At 38.2% G+C, this 24,000-nt stretch overlaps 1 protein-coding gene across 1 annotated transcript; it reads right to left on the reverse strand.

Moving 5' to 3' along the window:
* Nucleotides 1-14,177: 14,177 nt before the first annotated feature.
* Nucleotides 14,178-22,076, reverse strand: srek1ip1 (SREK1-interacting protein 1). The gene is made up of 5 exons (XM_062027509.1): nt 21,967-22,076; nt 21,685-21,732; nt 17,773-17,931; nt 16,971-17,043; nt 14,178-14,815 (listed from the first exon to the last, which is right to left on the reverse strand). Exons 1-5 carry the CDS (start codon nt 21,977-21,979, stop codon nt 14,572-14,574), a joined length of 537 nt encoding a protein of 178 aa, XP_061883493.1. The 5' UTR covers nt 21,980-22,076; the 3' UTR covers nt 14,178-14,571.
* Between the last annotated feature and the right edge of the window lie 1,924 nt (nt 22,077-24,000).

The following is a 24,000-nucleotide window of genomic DNA, read 5'->3' on the forward strand; positions in this document are numbered from 1 at the left end:
GTGTAGTAACATGCACAGTTTTATTTTTACACTTTTTTTTTCCAAATTCCATTGTATTCTATACTCTTCTGACACCACCACTATTCTTAGTGGCCTAGTGGTTAGAGTGTCCGCCCTGAGATTGGTAGGTCGTGAGTTCAAACCCCGGCCGAATCATACCAAAGACTCTAAAAATGGGACCCATTACCTCCCTGCTTGGCACTCGGCATCAAGGGTTGGAATTGGGGGTTAAATCACCAAAAATGATTCCCGGGCGTGGACCTCGCTGCTGCTCACTGCTCCCCAGGGGTTGATCAAGGGTGATGGGTCAAATGCAGAGAATAATTTCGACACACCTAGTGTGTGTGTGACAATCATGGGTACTTTAATTTTAACCAGATGGCAGTATAAGTGTCCATATGTCGGCATAAGACCCCAATTCAGTAGTGTACACAATTTTGGAAATAAGAGCTAAAAGGTGCTGTCCACGCATGTAAGGCCATAAGAAAACTAAACAATACAATTATTTTCAAATCAATCATTTAAGTATGAATATTTCAAACCATCAGTTAATAGCCAAATGAAATATCTCCACGTCTGACCTAGTTGTGCCAGAATAAAGAATACACACACACTGCAAAAACTGAAATCTAAGTAAGATTAAATATCTCAAATAAAGGTGATATTTGCTTATTTTCTGTCTGATAAGATAATTCTTCTCACTAAGCAGATTTTATGTTAGAGTGTTTTACTTGTTTTAAGGGTTTTGGTCCTAAATGATCTCAGTAAGATACTACAGCTTGTTGCTGAGATTTTATGACCTATATTGAGTAAAACATGCTTGAAACTAGAATATCAACTGATGCAAAGCTGTAAGTATAAAACTGCTTTTTTAAAGTAGTAATTTCTTATTTCAAGCATGAAAAAAAAAATCATGACTTTGACACAATTTTGTCTCATAATTAAAAACGGATGACAGCCAAATGGACTTTGCTGTTTTATTTTCAATGAATCAATAGAAAATACGTACTCATATAGTAGTACAGTCGGCACAGTACAGTAAACTGACAGTTAATATTTAAACATTTAACATGTGACATTTCAAACTATTTTGAACAGAGATAGTTCATGCACATTCAGATAAATTCTTCAAAATTACAATTAAAACATTTTTGGCCGGAGGCCGGGCTGTATATATGTGCACTAATTGACTGAAAGAGCACGCACTTGGCGTGATGATGTCATGTTATCGATGGAAAAATGCATTTTTAGACAATATGATTTGCCTGAGCGGCTAGGAGACCCCGAGAGTAACAAGCGGTTGCCTTGTTGCCTTTCCATTAAAGGCCTACTGAAATGAATTTTTTTTATTTAAACGGGGATGGCAGATCTATTCTATGTGTCATACTTGATCATTTCGCGATATTGCCATATTTTTGCTGAAAGGATTTAGTATAGAACAACGACGATAAAGATTGCAACTTTTGGCATCTGATAAAAAAAAGGCTTGCCCCTACCGGAAGTAGCGTGACGTAGTCAGTTGAACATATACGCAAAGTTCCCTATTGTTTACAATGATGGCCGCATGAAGTGAGAGGGATTCGGACCGAGAAAGCGACAATTTCCCCATTAATTTGAGCGAGGATGAAAGATTTGTGGATGAGTAAAGTGCAAGTGAAGGACTAGTGGGGAGTTGAAGCTATTCAGATAGGGAAGATGCTGTGAGAGCCGGGGGTGACCTGATATTCAGCTGGGAATGACTACAACAGTAAATAAACACAAGACATATATATACTCTATTAGCCACAACACAACCAGGCTTATATTTAATATGCCACAAATTAATCCTGCATAAAAACACATACGTGTTTGTTATGCTAGCTCCTAGCTCCTCTGCTAGCTCCTAGCTCCATAGAACAAGTCAATACAATTCAAACACCTGATCAACACACACAATCACTCAGCCCAAAAGACCGTTCACCTAACCCAAGGTTCATAAAGCTCATATATTTTTAAAAAGTTACGTACGTGACGCGCACGTACGGTCAAGCTATCAAATGTTTAGCAGCCAAGGCTGCATACTCACAGTACCTGATATTCAGCTGGGAATGACTACAACAGTAAATAAACACAAGACATATATATACTCTATTAGCCACAACACAACCAGGCTTATATTTAATATGCCACAAATGAATCCTGCATAAAAACACCTAAGTCTTTGTTATGCTAACTCCTAGCTCCTATGCTAGCTCCTAGCTCCATAGAACACACCAATACAATTCAAACACCTGATCAACACACACAATCACTCAGCCCAAAAGACCGTTCACCTAACCCAAGGTTCATAAAGCTTATATATTTAAAAAAAGTTACGTACATACGCAAAAAAAAGTTGCGCACATACGGTCAAGCGATCAAATGTTTAGAAGCCAAAGCTGCATACTCACAGTAGCACGTCTGCGTCTTTGTCATCCAAATCAAAGTAATCCTGGTAAGAGTCTGTGTTGTCCCAGTTCTCTACAGGCGTCTGTGTATCGAAGTCAAAAGTCCTCCTGGTTAGAGTCTCTGTTATCCGAGTTCTTCCACCTTGACTGCATCTTTCGGGAATGTAAACAAAGAAGCGTGTACTGTTGTTGCTGACTACGTTCGAAAAATACGTCCATTTCGCACCGACAACTTTCTTCTTTGCTTGCTCAACTTCTTTCTCCATAATGCAATGAACATGATTGAAACAGATTCACGAACACAGATGTCCAGAATACTGTGGAATTATGAAATGAAAACAGAGCTTTTTCGTATTGGCTTCAATGTGGAAGGCATACCCGTGTTCGCCGGTCTACGTCACGCGCATACGTCATCCTCAGAGGCGTGGTCGGTAGTAGTGGGTTTCAGTAGGCCTTTAAGAACAATAAATTCGTTTTTAGTATAAGTTTGCTGGTTTCAGGAAATGTAATGCCGAGCGCATATCATTATGTCAAGATAATGGCACTAGCATGTACTTAATTTAAGAATATTTTTTAACATATTTAGCAAAAAGGTCTCTTTTTTTTCTATCAAGAAAAGTGCACTTGTTTTTAGTGAGAATATACTCATTTTAAGGTATTTTTGGGTTCATTGAAGTTAGCTAATTTTACTTGTTTTGGAAAGTCTTGACAAGCCAAATTTTCTTGTTCTATTGGCAGATAATGTTGCTTAGTTCAAATAAAATACCCCTCATTTTTGTATTTTTTTTCCTTGTTTTTGAACACTGACTTTTTGCGGTGCAATTTTCGACTCCTATCGGTGCGTTTTCCGCAAGGCTGCGACGAAGCAATTTGACAAAAAAAACGCGCCATCATATCGAGATCGGTGCCTTTATGTTAATGAGAGTGCCGTTCAGTCATTCTGGTCAGCCATTTGCAAAAAAACCTATTTAGTCTCAGTTTGACATGAATGCCTCATGAGGTGTTTGCACGGCGGCTCAATCGCTTAAATTCCCCACCAAAAGGGTTTTGAAGATCTCATTTTCATGCAAATGGCTCAGCGGAGTCACATTTGCTCTCCGCTTTTTTTCTCCGCGGCCCCGAAGGGCTCCATAAAAGCCAATGGGCTGAGGGGAAGTGTATAGTTGTTGTTGTGGCACAAACAGCATATGGTTAGCGCAGTGCGGCTGCACATGGACAGTTCCACCTAGGCTTCCTTTGATGACCTCTTACCATCTGGGTCATTATGAAGTTTCTTACTTTAAAAGACTTTCTTTCATGAATATTTTAAATGACGCTAGCTGTGTTGTATATGGACAGAAATATACAGTATATCCTGATATACAGTAGGTCATTCTGTATCATGTATTCTTTTTTTAAATGATATATTCACACACATGAACTGAATGCCAATTTCACTCGTCTTTTTTATCGTTTTATTTATAAACACATGTTTTATATTCTTTTTTTTTTTTAAACCGGTAAAAAAAAATACAAAATTTAGCGCCACTAATTCTTTTTGACAAGGACAACACATGAATTTTGAGATGTGATCTGTCAACGACTCTGTTTGGCTCGTTTGGTGTTCGTGGCTCGCGGTTTTTGAGGCGACATTATTACTTTGTCACGTTTGAGTTTGAGTTTATTTGTAACATGCAAGCATACAACATGACACATCACAATGTCCAGTTTCTCTATTCAACATGTTCGAAAAGGAGTAGGAAGAAGCAGAGCTTATTTAATCCTACCAATTTTCCTTTACGTTACAGTTGCTAAAACTTTTGTTCACTTCCTGTTCTCAATTTATTCACAATATACTCCATAAGTAATCACATTAAAAATAAAGAAATAAAGAAATAAAGAAATAATATTCGGTGAAGATTATTTTGAAAATGAACGGATGGATGGATGAATAAATTCAGAATGTTTATCATGGTTCTTGTTCATTGTACTTTGTAAACACTTTAAGTTTGAAGAGTTTCTTGAAGTGGATCATATTAGTACATTGTTTGATTGCTTTGCTTAATCCATTCCATAATTTAATTCCACATACTGATATACTGAATGTCTTAAGGGTTGTACGTGCATACAAATGTTTTAAATTACATTTTTCTCTAAGATTATACAGTATTTCTCCTCTTTTTTGAGAAGAATTGTTGTATATTCTTGGGTAGCAGGTTATAGTTTGCTTTGTGTATAATTTTAGCTGTTTGCAAATTCACTATGTTGTGGAATTTCAGTATTTTTGATTCAATAAATAAAGGATTTGTATGTTCTCTATATCCATATTATGTATTATCCTAACTGATCTTTTTTGTAACACCGTTAATGAATTTCTACACAATAACTCAGATATGGTAACACTAGCGAGCAATAGAGAATATGAAGTGATTTTTTGTCTAGAAAACATTTGAACACTGTCTCTGTACTGTCCTTCATGCTTTGTCTTCAAGCTGTAGAAAATAATAGACGTGTTCAAGTCGCTCACGGCATGTTTTGCAGATTAACTTGTCAGAATTTTTGGATACAAAGGAGTTTCACTATCTTATTTTTGGCACTGATTTATTTTCAGGTTGTGTTGGTTTGGCTTCCATTATGCTTTTTACCATACCATAACATACCATACCAACTGTATTTATAAAGCCCTTTAAAAACAACCACAGTTGAAGAACAAAGGGCTGTACACCACAAAGAAATAGAGGCAAAGGACAGACTAAAAAATAACAATTAAAACAGAAGTAAAATACACATTGAAAAAGCAAATACAAATTACCCTAAGAACAATTTGTTAGATAAAAAGCAGTTAAAAAATTAAAAACAGTTTAAAGTCTCATGCTGGGTTAAAAGCCAGTGAATAAAAATGGGTTTTAAGAAGGGTCTTAAAAGTAGCCAAAGAAGGTCCTGTCTCTTTAGGGATGGGTACCATTCACATTTAAAACCATTATAGTAGTGATTCCCGGGACTCAACGGTACCAATTTTTGGTACTTTTGCGTGTGTTAATAATTATTGTTTTTGATGATGAAATACCATTTTTTTTATTGCAATGTTTAAAATTGAGCTGATTATAATAACTGCTGTCCAGTGGTTAAATCTTGTGTGATTTTCATGTCTCTGAGTATCATTTGCAAGCATGACATTAAGTTGCAGTTGCAAGTCCAAGATGTAAGTAGTGTATAGTTTATGATGTGCTGGTCAGTTCACGCTTTGCTGTCTGTTGCGCCCTAAAAATGTTAATACTGGACTGGACTCTCACAATATTATGCTAGAGCAGGGGTCACCAACCTTTTTGAAACCAAGAGCTACTTCTTGGGTAGTGATTAATGCGAAGGGCTACCAGTTTGATACACACTTAAATAAATTGCCAGAAGTAGCCAATTTGCTCAATTTACCTTTAACTCTATGTTATTATTAATAATGAATGATATTTACACTTAATTGAATGGTTTAAAAGAGGAGAAAACACGAAAAAAATGACAATTAAATTTTGAAACATAGTTTATCTTCAATTTCGACTCTTTAAAATTCAAAATTCAACCAAAAAAAAGAAGAGAAAAACTAGCTAATTTGAATCTTTTTGAAAAAATTAAAAAAAGAATTTATGGAACATCATTAGTAATTTTTCCTGATTAAGATACATTTTAGAATTTTGATGACATGTTTTAAATAGGTTACAATCCAATCTGCACTTTGTTAGAATACATAACAAATTGGACCAAGCTATATTTCTAACAAAGACAAATCATTATTTCTTCTAGATTTTCCAGAACAAAATTTTTAAAAGAAATTCAAAAGACTTTGAAATAAGATTTAAATTTGATTCTACAGATTTTCTAGATTTGCCAGAATATTTTTTTTAAATTTTAATCATAATAAGTTTGAAGAAATATTTCACAAATATGAATATGAAGAATTAAATTAAAATGTATTTATTATTCTTTACAATAAAAACAATAAATTTCCTTGAACATTGATTTAAATTGCCAGGAAAGAAGAGGAAGGAATTTAAAAGGTAAAAAGGTATGTGTGTTTAAAAATCCTAAAATCATTTTTAAGGTTGTATTTTTTCTCTAAAATTGTCTTTCTGAAAGTTATAAGAAGCAAAGTAAAAAAATTAATGAATATTATTTAAACAAGTGAAGACCAAGTCTTTAAAATATTTCCTTGGATTTTCAAATTCTATTTGAGTTTTGTCTCTCTTAGAATTAAAAATGTCGGGCAAAGCGAGACCAGCTTGCTAGTAAATAAATAACATTTAAAAAATAGAGGCAGCTCACTGGTAAGTGCTGCTATTTGAGCTATTTTTAGAACAGGCCAGCGGGCTACTCATCTGGTCCTTATGGGCTACCTGGTGCCCGCGGGCACCGCGTTGGTGACCCCTGTGCTAGAGTCTAGCATAATATTGTGAGAGCTCAATATTATTTTTGATATACCGTAAGATAAATAATAACAATATAATATAATAATAATAATAATTAATAATAATAATAATAATTTCATTTAACCTAACTTAACTTTATACAAAAGCAGATTGCTTTTGATGGTTTTATTTTTAACACTGTCTTACACAACACTTCCTGATGTATAATACAATGCAAAAATGTCCATTTCTGCACAGGGTTAATTTCTGTCACTTTATCCTGCATTATCCAACATTTTTCCCCGTCAGATTTGGACAACCATCTGTTGTTAAAAATCTTTTTTAATCTTATTTATTTTATATTGGTTTTATATGTAATTATTTTTTGTTTTTATTCAGTCAGCTAAGGATAATATTTGAACATTGTTTTTAATATTGTTGTGCAGCACTTTGGAAACATTTTGTTGTTTAAATGTGCTATATAAATAAAGTGGATTGGATTGGATTGTCACACCTGCCAGCTTGTCCCATTTCAGTCCTAACATGTCCAAACACGCATTTACCTATGTGAACAAGTCATTACCTGTGGTGGTCTCTTTAATTGACTGCATGGCTGCCAGCTCCTTCGTGATTTGAAAGTCTGCAGTTATCCCACGTAAGAAGATGAGCAGCTGGGCGGTGTCACGTACATCGCAGCTCTCATCCAAAGCCAGCGGAAAACAGTCAAAGTCTCCGAGCATATCAGCGCAACAGAGTCCAATAAGCACTCCTTAATAAACTCTCCGTCAGAAAACGCCTTACTTTTTCTGGCGATTTTGTGAGAAATGACGAAACTTGTCCTGACGGCTGCATCTCTGGGGGTGTGAAATTTGGCAAAAAGTCCTTGTTGGGTTTGCAGTTTTACCATCAACGCATCGGCCTCCCATGCGCGCGCTTCATCAGACAGATTCCGGTATTTTTCCTCGTGTAGTGGCGATTAAAATGATATTCTTTAAACACAGCAAGCTGTGTACCACAAATTAAGAAAACGTCTTTACCTTTAATTTCTGTAAAGAAATACTTGGCAGTCCATGTCTTGTTGAAAACACGCCATTCGTCATCAACTTTTCTCTTTTTAGCGTCTCATCACTTGTTGCTGTGCACCTTCACTCACAGGTTACACACGGACATATACCCATAAATAACACTTTTCAAAATAAAAGCAGCACAGTTGTATTGCACGCTTGACATAGATGTTTTTTAAACTCTATTTTGTAATTTGTGATTGCCGCTGTTCACATTCACTCACAATCACACACGTGCATACGTCCACACGGAAGTAATACAAATAACGCTTTTCAAAACAAAAGCAGCACCGTTGTATTGCACACTCGACATAGATACTTTTTAAAATATATTTTGTAATTTATGATTGGCCTCACGCGGGCCGGACAGGGACGCACAAAGGGCCGGATGTGGCCCGCGGGCCGCAAATTGCCCGGGTCTGTGCTAGACCCACTCGACGTCCATTGCCAGGGGCGCCGCTAGGGATTTTGGGCCCCATGAAAATAATCTTTACAGGGCCCCCTGTATTATAATTTCATTATCATTAGGGGCCTCTCTGGGCCCCCCTCCATCATGGGCCTCTAGAATCAGTCTCCTTTACCCCCCCTTTTCGGCGCCCCTGTCCATTGCATCCGGTCTCCCCATCTGCGGTCCTCTCCAAGGTTTCTCATAGTCATTCACATTGACATCCCACTGGGTTGTGAGTTTTTCCTTGCCCTTATGTGGGATCTGAACCGAGGATGTTGAGACACTTGTGATTTAGGGCTATATAAATAAACATTGATTGATTGATTGACGATTGAAATTCCTTTAGCTCCATTATTAGCTGACTTTTGCTAGCCTTTATTTACGAGTTAGAATGCATTAAAATGAGAAAATCATGTGCTTGTCTCATAAGGATTGAGAAAGATAGAACAAAAATTCCCCAAAAAATGAATTTCCACTTTAAAGGCCTACTGAAACCCACTACTACCGACCACGCAGTCTGATAGTTTATATATCAATGATGAAATCTTAACATTATAACACATGCCAATACGGCCGGGTTAACTTATAAAGTGACATTTTAAATTTGCCGCTAAACTTCCCGTGCGAAACGCCTCTGAGGATGACGTATGCGCGTGACGTAGACCGGCGAACACGGGTATGCCTTCCACATTGAAGCCAATACGAAAAAGCTCTGTTTTCATTTCATAATTCCACAGTATTCTGGACATCTGTGTTCGTGAATCTGTTGCAATCATGTTCATTGCATTATGGAGAAGGAAGCTGAGCAAGCAAAGAAGAAAGTTGTCGGTGCGAAATGGACGTATTTTTCGAACGTAGTCAGCAACAACAGTACACAGCCGGCGCTTCTTTGTTTACATTCCCGAAAGATGCAGTCAAGATGGAAGAACTCGGATAACAGAGACTCTAACCAGGAGGACTTTTGACTTCGATACACAGACGCCTGTAGAGAACTGGGACAACACAGACTCTTACCAGGATTACTTTGATTTGGATGACAAAGACGCAGACGTGCTACTGTGAGTATGCAGCTTTGGCTTCTAAACATTTGATCGCTTGACCGTATGTGCGCAACTTTTTTTTGCGTATGTACGTAATTTTTTAAAAATATATAAGCTTTATGAACCTTGGGTTAGGTGAACGGTCTTTTGGGCTGAGTGATTGTGTGTGTTGACCAGGTGTTTGAATTATATTGGCGTGTTCTATGGAGCTAGGAGCTAGCAGAGGAGCTAGGAGCTAGCGTAACAAACACGCAGGTGTTTTTATGCAGGATTAATTTGTGGCATATTAAATATAAGCCTGGTTGTGTTGTGGCTAATAGAGTATATATATGTCTTGTGTTTATTTACTGTTGTAGTCATTCCCAGCTGAATATCAGGTACCGTGAGTATGCAGCCTTGGCTGCTAAACATTTGATAGCTTGACCGTATGTGCGCGTCACGTACGTAACTTTTTAAAAATATATAAGCTTTATGAACCTTGGGTTAGGTGAACGGTCTTTTGGGCTGAGTGATTGTGTGTGTTGATCAGGTGTTTGAATTGTATTGGCGTGTTCTATGGAGCTAGGAGCTAGCAGAGGAGCTAGGAGCTAGCGTAACAAACACGCAGGTGTTTTTATGCAGGATTAATTTGTGGCATATTAAATATGAGCCTGGTTGTGTTGTGGCTAATAGAGTATATATATGTCTTGTGTTTATTTACTGTTGTAGTCATTCCCAGCTGAATATCAGGTCACCCCCGGCTCTCACAGCATCTTCCCTATCTGAATAGCTTCAACTCCCCACTAGTCCTTCACTTGCACTTTACTCATCCACAAATCTTTCATCCTCGCTCAAATTAATGGGGAAATTGTCGCTTTCTCGGTCCGAATCTCTCTCACTTCATGCGGCCATCATTGTAAACAATAAGGAACTTTGCGTATATGTTCAACTGACTACGTCACGCTACTTCCGGTAGGGGCAAGCCTTTTTTTTATCAGATACCAAAAGTTGCAATCTTTATCGTCATTGTTCTATACTAAATCCTTTCAGCAAAAATATGGCAATATCGCGAAATGATCAAGTATGACACATAGAATAGATCTGCTATCCCCGTTTAAATAAAAAAAATTCATTTCAGTAGGCCTTTAAATAGCTCATCATGCGCTCTTATCGGTAGTGGTTTCTCCTTCTGAAAAGCGGATACAAAAGTGATAAGGTTGTCCTACTCTACATTCGTTCCTGAAATCTAATTTGAACAACTCAATGAGATCCAACCTCTGGCCTTGCACCAAACACTTTGCTAGTTCTTCTTCGCACGTTTTGATGTTTAATGATGCTGGCAAGATGCGGGCTTCGTGGGATCTCCTTGCCAAGAGATATCTGCGTGAAAGGATGGATTCAACAACTCTTTAAAGTGATTCATAGGCGGCGAGTGTGAATGTATTCACACAGTCGTAAACCAAAAAAAATTTATGGCGTGGCTTGTATGTGTTGCTCCCTACACTGTGCACATATTGGCCTGAGCTCCCAGTTAGGGTGCGACACACACGTGTTCATCACCTCCCTCTCACATTTACTGCACCAACATAGATTGATGTTAGTGTTTCGAAGTACAGTATATTACATGCATTTGTTTTCCTATATTTTATTTGTTCTAAAAACTGGAGAGGAGGCAAGCAAATTATAAGATTTATTATCAAGGTGTACCCATTATGGCCACTAGGTGGGGGCAATCAAGTATATTTTATTTTAACAGTGCCACTACAGTATTACTTTTTCTTATCCGTCCTTGTCTTGTGACAAAAGTGCACTTTTAAATAAGAACATAGCGTAATGACTGTGTCAATATTGAGATATCTCATTTGCATTATGATTGGTATATAAGAAGACTGTATAATCATTTCTACACAGTGCAATCTATTTCTGTGACAGGGTGTGGACTTTATTAACTGTATTTTGCTGCCATCTGCAGGAAAGGTCGTTCAACTGTTCCAATGGATTTATTTTTTTAATTGCATTTGTGATTATTAAAGGAAAAACAACTTAGTCACAGCTTGATACAAATATACATTTCATTATACACCAGTGACAAATTTGGCCCAAAAGATTAAATTCCATCAAAGGCAAATATACCATCCATCCATTTTCTACCGCTTGTCCCTCTCGTTCTACTGTGACTTTTTATTTTATTTTTTATTACTAATAACCACAGGTGTTTTTTTTTTTTTTAATACATACAGGTGCTGGGTTTAATGACCCATTTTCTAACAAACAGTGGTGCGCCGTCTCTGCTGGCCTAACATAACCAGAAATAAATGATCATAATTAAAGATACAATTTTTTTTTAAATTTACTTTCCCTAAATATCTAAAATTATTCATATTATCTTCATGTCATATTATGCCCCTTCCATTGGTGTTGTTTTTATTTGTAGTTTGTACCCAATCAGAATTCAGCTCGCTTATGTTGCCATGGTGTACCAAATCTGCCAGAGGCCTTCAGAATCAACAATGCGGGCGTCCGTGCATTGTAAGCGATCAGGGACATACAGTTGATAGACAGTTGCAATAGCCAATCAGATCACGAGTTGTTGTCAGTAAGGCCTTCTAGATGGCCTCACGTTGACCGTGACGTTTACGCGTCCTGTGATTGGATACTCATCGGGACCGTTATTGATTGATTGAGACTTTTATTAGTAGATTGCACAGTACAGTACATATTCCGTACAAGTGACCACTAAATGGTAACACCCGAATAAGTTTTTCAACTTGTTTAAGTTGGGGTCCACGTCAATCAATTCATGGTATGTTAACGGATGAATTTGAGAATACATAGAGTTGAGAGACAGTTGTGATAGCCAATCAGATCACAAGTTGTTGACAGTAGCCTATCTAGGTAGCCCGATGTTAAGGAGACTGTGATTGGATACTCACTTGTCATTCCAAAGGGAGTATCCAATAACAAGTTGCACTTTAGCAGGAAGCGGGAAGTGTTGCGCCATAGCCAGATAGGGATAGCAGAAAAGGAGAACAAAACGTTGATTAGGTGGCAGATATATATATACACTATATTGCCAAAAGTATTTGGCCACCTGCCTTGACTCACATATGAACTTGAAGTGCCATTCCATTCCTAACCCATAGGTCCACCTTTTGCAGCTATTACAGCTTCAACTCTTCTGGGAAGGCTGTCCACAAGGCTGCGGAGTGCGTTCATACGAATTTTCCACCATTCTTCCAAAAGCGCATTTGTGAGGTCACACACTGATGTTGGTCGAGAAGGCCTGGCTCTCAGTCTCCGTTCTAATTCATCCCAAAGGTGTTCTATCGGATTCAGGCCAGTCAAGTTCATCCACACCAGACTCTGTCATCCATGTCTTTATGGACCTTGCTTTGTGCACTGGTGCACAGTCATGTTGGAAGAGGAAGGGCCCCCGCTACAAACTGTTCACACAAGGTTGGGAGCATGGAATTGTCCAAAATGTTTTGGTATCCTGGAGCATTCAAAGTTCCTTTCACTGGAACTAAGGGGCCAAGCCCAACTCCTGAAAAACAAACCAACACCATAATTCCTCCTCCACCAAATTTCACACTCGACACAATGCCGTCCGAAATGTAGCGTTCTCCTGGCAACCTCCAAACCCAGACTCGTCCATCAGATTGCCAGATGGAAAAGCGTGATTCATCACCCCAGTGAACGCGTCTCCACTGCTCTAGAGTCCAGTGGTGACGTGCTTTACACCACTGCATCCGACGCTTTGCATTGGACTTGATGTATGGCTTAGATGCAGCTGCTCGGCCATGGAAACCCATTCCATGAAGCTATCTGCGTACTGTACGTGGGCTAATTAATTGGAAGGTCACATAAAGTTTGGAGCTCTGTAGCAACTGACTGTGCAGAAAGTCTTTGCATTATGCACTTCAGCATCCGCTGACCCCTCTCTGTCAGTTTACATGGCCTACCACTTGGTGGCTGAGTTGCTGTTGTTCCCAAACTCTTCCATTTTCTTATAATAAAGCCGACAGTTGACTTTGGAATATTTAGGAGCAAGGAAATTTCACGACTGGATTTGTTGCACAGGTGGCATCCTATGACAGTTCCACGCTGGAAATCACTGAGCTCCTGAGTGCGGCCCATTCTTTCACAAATGTTTGTAGAAACAGTCTCCATGTCTAAGTGCTTGACTTTATACACCTGTGGCTGGGCCAGGTGATTAGGACACCTGATTTTGATCATTTGGATGGGTGGCCAAATACTTTTTGCAAGGCCATTTTCAAGAAGGATATTTAAAGAGAAACTACATCTTGTGAGACGATGTCGGCCAACCCCGGAAGCTGATTCAGCTGTTCTGGCGATTAAATGCTCGCCATTTCCACTCGAATAAGCCGCCGACGAGGGGTACCACTGGCTTATACAACGTCGAATAGGTCCTACTAATTGTGAGTTCAAATATTTTATTTTTTCACTTTTAATGATTTTTAAATGTTTTTAATTTTAACAGTACCACATAAGATATGTTTTAATTGATTTTTAAATGCGCCAGAAAATAACCCGTTTTGTACACTGTTCAAATGAATGCCCAGTAGGGCGTAAATGTGTTCCTGTATAGTATTACTCCAGCAATGGTCATGTGGTGACATCAATGATGGTAATTTGATAGGCAATCTTTAAAGTCGGACATCACTGAAGGCCTAAGTGGGAAACGCACGGCCCGCCACTGCTAACAAATGTAATATTATTTACAAATTTCCAAAAGATGGTGCTGTTGTAACATCTACAAAGTTTGTGTCATTGTCATCTTAATTGAGTTGATACAAAAAAGATTAGTAAAAGTGGCCAACAGATAAAAAACATTTTTTTATTGCCTATTGAGAACAGGTACAACAAAAAGTTACTTGTGATATAATTTGTTATTTCCCGCCATCAAATAACCTATGTGGTAATTGCGTAGAACTCTTCAAAAAGTAACAGTTGAAGAATATTACGCATGGCATGGCTCGCGATTGTCCAGAGAAGCACAAGAATGACCTTTTCAGTACAGTTTTATGCTTTTTTACACACTTTTCCTCGATGGCCTTCATAATTTCCACAAGTGAGTAAAATATTAGAAAGCTATTTCTTAAGAATACTTCTCTAATGCTTCGAGCCCACCACCTAGCAACTTAATACATGTTGTTCCCATGACCCTTTGAGTTGTGAGACTTTGGAATGAAAAAATAAACTGGACCATGACACGGCTCAGTCACTGTCTGATTCACTGGAGACGGAGGAGGAAGAAGAGGAGCTTTCCTCTTTCTTCTTCTTCTGCCTCTTCTTGTGATGCTTCCCATGCTCGCGTTTACTCTTCTTACTTTTCTTCTTGTGGCTCTTCAGTTTCTTTCTCTTTCTTCGCTCCTCGTCATCCGATGTGGAAAGGGACCTGCTGCGCTTCTTTTTCTTTTTAGTGGCCTCGTCGTCATCGTCACTTGAACCTGAAGAAGACCTGAGAAGCAAACGAGCCCTAAATATTTATATTTGAAAAGTGTAGTTCATTTAAGTTGTAAAATAGTGCAATAATACTGTAATACAGTTCCAAAGATGGCAACAATGATCAGTAAAAGTGGTTGACAACCACCAATGGAGAATAAGTTATGTCCACCATGTTTTGATAAACTAAATATATAATTACAATTACAGATGTCCGATAATATTGGGCTGCTGATATTATCGGCCGATAAATGCTTTAAAATGTGATATCGGAAATTATCGATATCGGTTTCAAAAAGTAAAATGTATGACTTTTTTTAAAACGCCGCTGTGTACACAGACATAGGGAGAAGTACAGAGCGCCAATAAACCTTAAAGGCACTGCCTTTGCGTGCCGGCCCAATCACATAATATCTACGGCTTTTCACACACACGCCGTATAAACAACTTTAACACTGTTACAAATATGCGCCACACTGTGAACCCACACCAAACAAGAATGACAAACACATTTCAGGAGAACATCCGCACCGTAACACAACATAAACACAACAGAACAAATACCCAGAACCCTTTGCAGCACTAACTCTTCCGGGACGCTACAATATACACCCCCCCACCCGCTACTCCCTACCCAATAATAATAATAATACACTTTGTGACTTCCATAATAAATATGGCAGTGCCATGTTGGCATTTTTTTCCATAACTTGAGTTGATTTATTTTGGAAAACCTTGTTACATTGTTTAATGCATCCAGCGGGGCTTCACAACAAAATTAGGCATAATAATGTTTTAATTCCACGACTGTATATATTGGTATCGGTTGATATCGGAATCAGTAATTAAGAGTTGGACAATATCGTAATATCGGATATCGCCAAAAAAGCCATTATCGGACATCTCTAATTGCAATATATTGGGGTCTACCTTAGCAGATACAGTACTCCTCTACAAAGTTTTGTAGAAACAATTTAAAGTGTTTTTTCCAATGAGGCAGGCAAGGCAACAAACCAAAACCGAACCTCCCCGCCACTTTTTCAAGTAAAAATACAATTACAAAGCTCATACGTGTACAGTGCATCCGGAAAGTATTCACAGCAATTCCTTTTTCCGCATTTTGTTATGTTACAGTTTTATTCCAAAATGGAACAAATTCATTGGTGTCCTCAAAATTCTACAGACAATACCCCATAATGACAATGTGAAAATGTTTTTTTTTTAATTTTGCCAATGTATTCAAACTTAACAAAATCACATGTACATACGTATTCACAGCCTTTGATCAATACTTTGTTGATGCAGCTTTGGCAGCAATTACAGCCTCAAGTCTTTTTGAATACGATGCCACAAGCTTAGCACACCTATCTTTGTGCAGTTTTGCTTATTCTCTTTGATGCACCTCTTAAGTTCTATCAGATTTGATGGGAAGCGTTGGTTTTCATCCAGGATGTCTCTGTACTTTGCTGCATTCATCTTAGTTTATTTAGGGAGGTGACCGAGAACCCTCTATCAGAGCTACAGCATTCTTCTGTGGAGAGAGGAGAACCTTCCAGAAGTACAACCATCTCCACAGCAATCTACCAATCTGGCCTGTATGGTATAGTGGCCAGACGGAAGCCATTTCTTAGTAAAAAGTTTGCCAAAATTAACCAGGAAAAACTCTCAGACCATGAGAAAGGCATCATGTTTGGAGGAAACCAGGCATCACTCATCACCAGGCCAGTACCATCCCTACCGAGGCAGCATCATGTTGTGGGGATGGTTTTCAGCAGCAGGAAGTGGGAGACTAGTAAGCATAAATGGAAAGACGAATGCAACAAAGTACAGAGACATCCTGGATAAATAAACACTTCCCATCCAACCTGATGGAGCTTGAGACGTGCTGCAAAGAGGAATGGGTGAAACTGCCCAAAGGTAGGTGTGCCAAGCTTGGAGCATTGTATTCAAAAAGACTTGGGGCTGTAATTGTTGCCAAAGGTGCATCAACAAAGTATTGCGCAAAGGCTGTGAATACTTTTTTAGTTTGAATAAATTGGCAAAATAAAAAAAAAATACAAAATTTGCAAACTGCAACATTACAAAATGTGGAAAAAGTGGAGCACTGTGAATACTTTTCCGGATTCATTGTAGAAGAACTGTAGTTGTTGACACATAAAAACTTAATCTACCTCTTTCTTGTTTTTCGGTCTTTGCTCTTCTTCTGCTTGTGCCTCTCTTTTCTACGATCGTCGCCTGGAGAGTCTAACACAGGGAAAGTCAGACAGAAATACAGGCAACAAAAAAAAACACTAATAGTAGACCAAATAACAATCAGCAGTATAAGCAACAACACATTGCAGACAACATCAGTGTTTCTCACAGGACTGTAATCTATTTGTGGTTAGAATAGAATAGAAGAATAGAATGGACTTTAATGTCATTATATTTGCATATAACGAGATTAAGGACTCCAACTTAAGGTGTGGTAGTGGGAACAAATATGGGGTAAAAATAAATTACACAAAAGGTAATAAAGAAAAAACTAACAATTGAAATAAACAGACTACTATCCAATAAAAATAATAAGCAATCCTATACAATATACAAAACACTAGAAATACAAAATACTGTACAATATACAGAACAAGACAAGAGTACTGGAGTAATAAATAACAATCAGTGTCGGACGTATTGCACTCGAAGGGTAATATTGCACAGTAGGGTATTAGGGTAGGATATTGTATAGGGATTGGTTGGGGTGTAGGGGGGGTGTGTGGTCTGTTAAGAGGCAGAGTTACAATGCAAACCGCCACCTAATGTGCTGAGTTGAAAGGACAAGCTACATTTACAGTAAGTCCCATTATAATGTATTTATGAGCAAGGGCAAACAGGTAGCACCAAATCCAACTGTGGCAAGATTCATGTTTATCAGATCACTTACGACTTATCAAGGGGTACTTTTAAAGTGGGATCACGGTGATGTTGTCTTACCTCCACGGCGCGGCCCGCTTCTGCCCAGCTTCTCATTGCGTTGAACAGGAGGGGCTTCCTCTTCACTCTCCTCAGTGCTGGTGCTACTTACATCCAGAACTATGTCTTTCTGGGGGTCAACTCTCACAAAGTTTCTGCACTCAAATGTCAAGTGGCCCGCTAAAAACATGGAGGTATGGACATTAATTAATATATATATATATGATACTAATGAAGACAAGTGGTACAGAAAACAAATGGATGCATTGTATGGACGTATGAGTACCAAATCCGGTCCTGTTTTAGCACTGATCAAATCTAACTCTATTGTAGTGGTGTTCTGTACAAAAAGTACACTTTAATTTAGTGTTGTTTTGATATGTCATCTTGGTGACATCATTCACAAAAGTGCAATTATAGCTTGTTTTAAAATGTCTCTGATAATCTTGCACTTTCTGTTTTGGAAATGACATGAATGTTTGTGCCACTGCTTAATAACTGTTTAATAAATACAGTTTTGGTAAATTGACTTGTTTGTGATTTCCCTCTCTGCATTAAAGTTTAAAATGAGCATATATTAATGCAGTATGAAGAAGAACGTTTTAATGTAGACACATAGAATCATCATACTGGTGATTATATGCATCAAGTGTTCATTCAAGGCTAAGGCAAAATATTGAGATATATATCGTGTATCGTGACATGGCCTAAAAACATCGAGATATTAATAAAAGGCCATATCGCCCAGCCCTACTCTGCTTCTTCCTACTCCTTTTCGAACATGTTGAATAGAGAAACTGGACATTGTGATGTATCATGTTGTATGCAGAGGTGGGTAGTAACGAGCTGCATTTACTACGTTACATCTACTTGAGTAACTTTTGGGATGAATTGTACTTCTAAGAGTAGTTTTAATGCAACATACTTTTACTTGAGTATATTTATAGAGAAGAAACGCTACTTTTACTCCGCTCCATTTATCTACATTCAGCTCGCTACTGATTTTTATTGATCTGTTAATGCACGCTTTGTTTGTTTTGGTTTTTCAGACAGACCTTCAAAGTAGGATCCCTGCGTTTCACCAATCAAATACAGTCACTGGTGACGTTTGACTCCGTTTCACCATTCAAATGCAGTCACTGGTGATGTTTGACTCCGTTTCACCAATCAAACAGAGCCAGGCGGTCACATGACCGCTGTTTTGTTTCAGCGGCAAAACAACAACAAGCTTAAGCTTACATGAACTCAACGTCAAATTTGAGGAAGCACATCGCGGTAAGTAACGTTAGTAGATATTTTGGTTGTCACCGTAGGCTGATGTTAGCTTCCCTGCTATGAATCACTGTCAAATTGAAAAAAAATTGAAACTTTTACTGGGATTTTATTATAGAAACAAGTCTTGTTTTTCTTTTACTGTGAAACAGAAATTGGTGGAAACAACCTTCTTACCTGTTATTGACTATGGAGATGTGTTGTACATGAATGCTACTGCTGGTTGTCTCCACAAGCTGGATAGTGTGTACCACGGTGCACTGAGATTTATCACCAACTGCGCTCCCCTTACTCACCATTGCGTATTATACTCAATGGTTAACTGGACATCTTTAAGTGCTCGACGCCTCAATCATTGGTATGTTTTCATCTACAAAACCATTCTGGGTATCACTCCATCTTATCTGTCTTGTCTTTTAACAAAGAAACAAGGAAGTCACAATCTTCGTTCAATGAATGTTCTGCAATTTGCCGTACCCAAAGTAAGAACTGAACTGGGCAAGAAAGCATTTAGGTTTTCAGCAGCGAAGGCTTGGAATAACCTACAATCGAATATTAAACTTCAAACCCTTGTTACGTTGAATGAGTTTAAAGCTTCTGTGAAAGGACTGCAGTCTACCTTGTCTGTATGCACATGTGTTATGTGAGCAAGTTTTAATGTCGTAAATGTGATGTTTTATGTATTTGTTTACTGTTTTTAATGTAACCTTGCTGCTGCCCTCTTGGCCAGGTCTCCCTTGGAAAAGAGATCTTTGATCTCAATGGGATTTTACCTGGTTAAATAAAGGCTAATAAATAATAAATAAATAAATGTACATCGTGTGGGGACATTTATTAACGCACTGCAGCCTCATAGACATACAGAGACACACACACTCACAGTCGCACACACACTCACGCATGCATGGAAACACCAATCAGAAGTGCAGAGTGTGTTCCCAGGTGCAGCCCCACACCTATCAGTTTATGGTTTGCGTAAAGGCTAACTTGTTATTTTCCTTTGTAATCTCTGCCTACTGAGCCTATGGTGCTGTGAAGTTATTGTGGCTCAATTTGCCTTAATTTTTTTTATGTTAATGTATTAGTATTTGATATATATTATTGTTTTAGTTGCTTAAAGGCCTACTGAAACCTACTACCGACCACACAGTCTGATAGTTTATATATCAATGATGAAATCTTAACATTGCAACACATGCCAATACGGCCGGGTTAGATTGGTAAAGTGCAATTTTAAATTTCCCGCGAAATATCCTGCTGAAAACGTCTCGGTATGATGACGTTTGTGCGTGACGTCACAGATTGTAGCGGACATTTTGGGACACCATTGTGGCCAGCTATTAAGTCGTCTGTTTTCATCGCAAAATTCCACAGTATTCTGGACATCTGTGTTGGTGAATCTTTTGCAATTTGTTTAATGAACAATCAAGACAGCAAAGAAGAAAGCTGTAGGTGGAAAGCGGTGTATTAGCGGCCGGCTGCAGCAACACAAACACGTAGAAAACTGGGACAACAGAGACTCTTACCAGGAGGACTTTGAGTTGGATATGCGCTACCGTGAGTACACAGCTGCGGCTTCCAAACATTTGATCGCTTGCCGTACGTGCGTGCCGCTATGTGCATGTCACGTACGTGACTTTGGGGAAATATATGTGCTGTATGAACTTTGCGGAAGTGAACGGTACTTTGGGCTGTGGGATTGAGTGTGTTGTGCGGGTGTTTGATTTGTATTGGCGGGTTATATGGACGGGAGGGAGGAGGTGTTTGTTATGTGGCATATTAAATATAAGCCTGGTTGTGTTGTGGCTAATAGAGTATATATATATATATGTCTTGCGTTTATTTACTGTTTTAGTCATTCCCAGCTGAATACCAGGTCCCACCCACCTCTCACAGCATCTTCCCTATCTGAATCGCTTCCACTGCCCTCTAATCCTTCACTCTCACTTTCCTCATCCACGAATCTTTCATCCTTGCTCAAATTAATGGGGTAATCGTCGCTTTCTTGGTCCGAATCGCTCTCGCTGCTGGTGGCCATGATTGTAAACAATGTGCAGATGTGAGGAGCTCCACAACCTGTGACGTCACGCTACTTCCGGTACAGGCAAGGCTTTTTTATCAGCGACCAAAAGTTGCAAACTTTATCGTCAAAGTTCTCTACTAAATCCTTTCAGCAAAAATATGGCAATATCGCGAAATGATCAAGTATGACACATAGAATGGACCTGCTATCCCCATTTAAATAAGAACATCTCATTTCAGTAGGCCTTTAAGAGATATTCCTGGCTCTGAATTTGCTCATTGCTATTTTTATGTTTTTGTGCATTATTTGTTGCCGTCATCATTAAACGAACAGGTCACTCATCAGTTACTCAGTACTTGAGTAGTTCTTTCAGAACATACTTTTTACTTTTACTCAACTAAATATTTGGGTGACTACTCCTTACTTTTACTTGAGTAATAAATCTCTAAAGTAACAGTACTCTTATTTGAGTACAATTTCTGGCTAATCTACACACCTCTGGTTGTATGCATGCATCTTCCAAATAAACTCAAACTCAACTCAACCCCTAATAATTGGCATGAAACATGTTTTAAAGGAAACAAACCAGGAAGATATGACAGTTAAACCCAATGTATTGTAGACGGTGGTCTACTTACGATATCCACATTTTTTGCACCCAGCTCTGATGTTGTCCTTATTCGGGCCTGGATAATAATTGAAAAATAAGAGTTTAAAGTGTGCCAACTAAACAAGGCATCACAGCAGGGAATCATTTTAGATACGTCAAAATTACATAAAAAAAAAAAAAGAGCGCCACTACTTACACTGTTTAAGCTAGTAAAAGCAACTTCAACAATAGCGAACACAATTTTGGAGTATATTTACTCATAAAAAGTAAACTTGTACACAAACATAATGATTTAAATCATAATATCTACCTGGAACAGCCATTGTCGTAGGACGAACAAAGCACCGCCAAACTAGCTAAACAAGTCTTGCCGTCCGCCACTCAAAATAGGACCGGAAGGAAAAATTGCTAGAAAGTTATTTCCGTCATGTGTTCCCTTATTTGTGTCCTCCTCTTGACACAAGGAAAACGTGCGTTTTTTTGTTCATATCCGTGATATTAATTTCTTCGTAGCACTTTTTATTGCTGATAAATATATGATGACAACACTGTGGATGTTCAACATATTAAACACCAGCCACAAAAGAGCAGAAAGCACGATAATATGTGTCTTGCCGTACTAAATCTCAACGCTAGATGTCGCACTGCTTCGCAAATTATGATCACTGGCAGGCCACAGCATTAGGTACCCTTGCACAGTCTTATGCTGTTAGAAAAAAAATGCGTCACAAAGAGTCGTGAATACTGACTTTTTATCTAAAACAATATATTGCCATAGTAGTTACATGCAATGTTAGAGAACTATACGAGGCACTTTTGTTCTATTTTAACCTTTGTGCTAAATGTTATAAACCTAAAATATTAAAATCTTCTCATTACATTAATTTTACTGAAAGAAGGTAAAGGATTATGTGAAAGAACAAGTTTATATTTTATTGATGCAATTTTCAGTATTATAGACTAAGGGGCCTGAAAAGTGGAGGTCAACAGGAGGATGTGACAAATAGGCAGCAAGGACATGGTGTAAACAGTAATAGAGACGGTAACTATTGATTGATGGTAACAATAAAGTTTTTAATGGAAGCAACAATAACCTAGAAGAGAACGTCTTTTTATTAGTAATCATTTCTATTACTCATTTCAATAACATTGTACAACCTAAAATAATTTGATAATTATAGAGATGCCATTGGACAGAGCACCTTCCCTCAATAGATTGAGATAAAATCACATTAAAAAAATTTAGTGTCCGCAGCCCTGGTTAATTTTTTTATTGGCCCCCAACACATTGTATAAATATAATGTAACAAAAAAAAGTTTAAAAACATTTGAAAAGTAGGCCAGAAAAGTATAAAAAGTAAACAGAAACAGCTGAAATGCTGACAGACACAAAGTGTTGACTTAATACATAAACACATGTTTTTTTAGCATTTAAAAAAAAAATCAATGTAGCCCCTGCATCCCCTAATTATTTTTCAGTAGGAGGCCCTCGGTGGAAAAAAAAAAAAACGTTTGCATGGATGGATGGAAAACACATGTTGCCATGACCACATGTCAATCCATTCTTCCATGGGAGCTGGAGTCTATCCCAGCTCTGACCAAAAGCTGAACTTACACCCTGGCCTGTGTATTTTATTTATTTTTTTTAAAAAAAGACATTAAACAGCTGTGTTTCCCACATAACTGCAATCTATTTGTGGCAGTGGGTGGGGTAACGCTGTTGTCTAATTTGCGTAGTTGGCCATGACACATGTGCAAGTCATTAATATGGGAGAGACAAAATATGAGCAGAAAATACATGTAGTATAAATATGTCTGGAAATGGAAATTAACTTGATGTTAGCGTTTTCTAAAGCGTCAACAATAGTCGCTCGATATTACAGAAACAGAATTTGCTGACATCTAAAGTAAAAAAAAAAAAAACATACTTTCTACCTTCTCCAGCTGCAGTGATGCTCCACAGAAACCATCAACCCCCCCCCCCCCCCCCCCCAGAGGACTTCACCTTTCCCACCTCAGACAACAATCACATTATTTTTAACACTTAAAAGTGTCTATTTCTGTGTGCAGTAATTTCACCGCATCAAATTATCATACTTCGGGTTTTCAGAAATAATATTTTCCCTGCGCCTGATTGCTTTTCCAGTTAAGCCAGTTGAGGTCGGTAAGGGGGAGGTTAATTGAAGGCAGCCAGAGAGTCGCAGCACTGGCAGATGGAAAATGTTGACAGATGTGCCCACCCCCCTCCACCACACACACACACACTGATTTGATCACGTCATCTCCAATACTGTCCAAACTAATGTTGCTAAAACATAACAGTCAATGCTACTAACCTTAGTTA

This window comes from Entelurus aequoreus, linkage group LG19 (genome assembly GCF_033978785.1).
Source record: "Entelurus aequoreus isolate RoL-2023_Sb linkage group LG19, RoL_Eaeq_v1.1, whole genome shotgun sequence".
NCBI lineage: Eukaryota > Metazoa > Chordata > Actinopteri > Syngnathiformes > Syngnathidae > Entelurus > Entelurus aequoreus.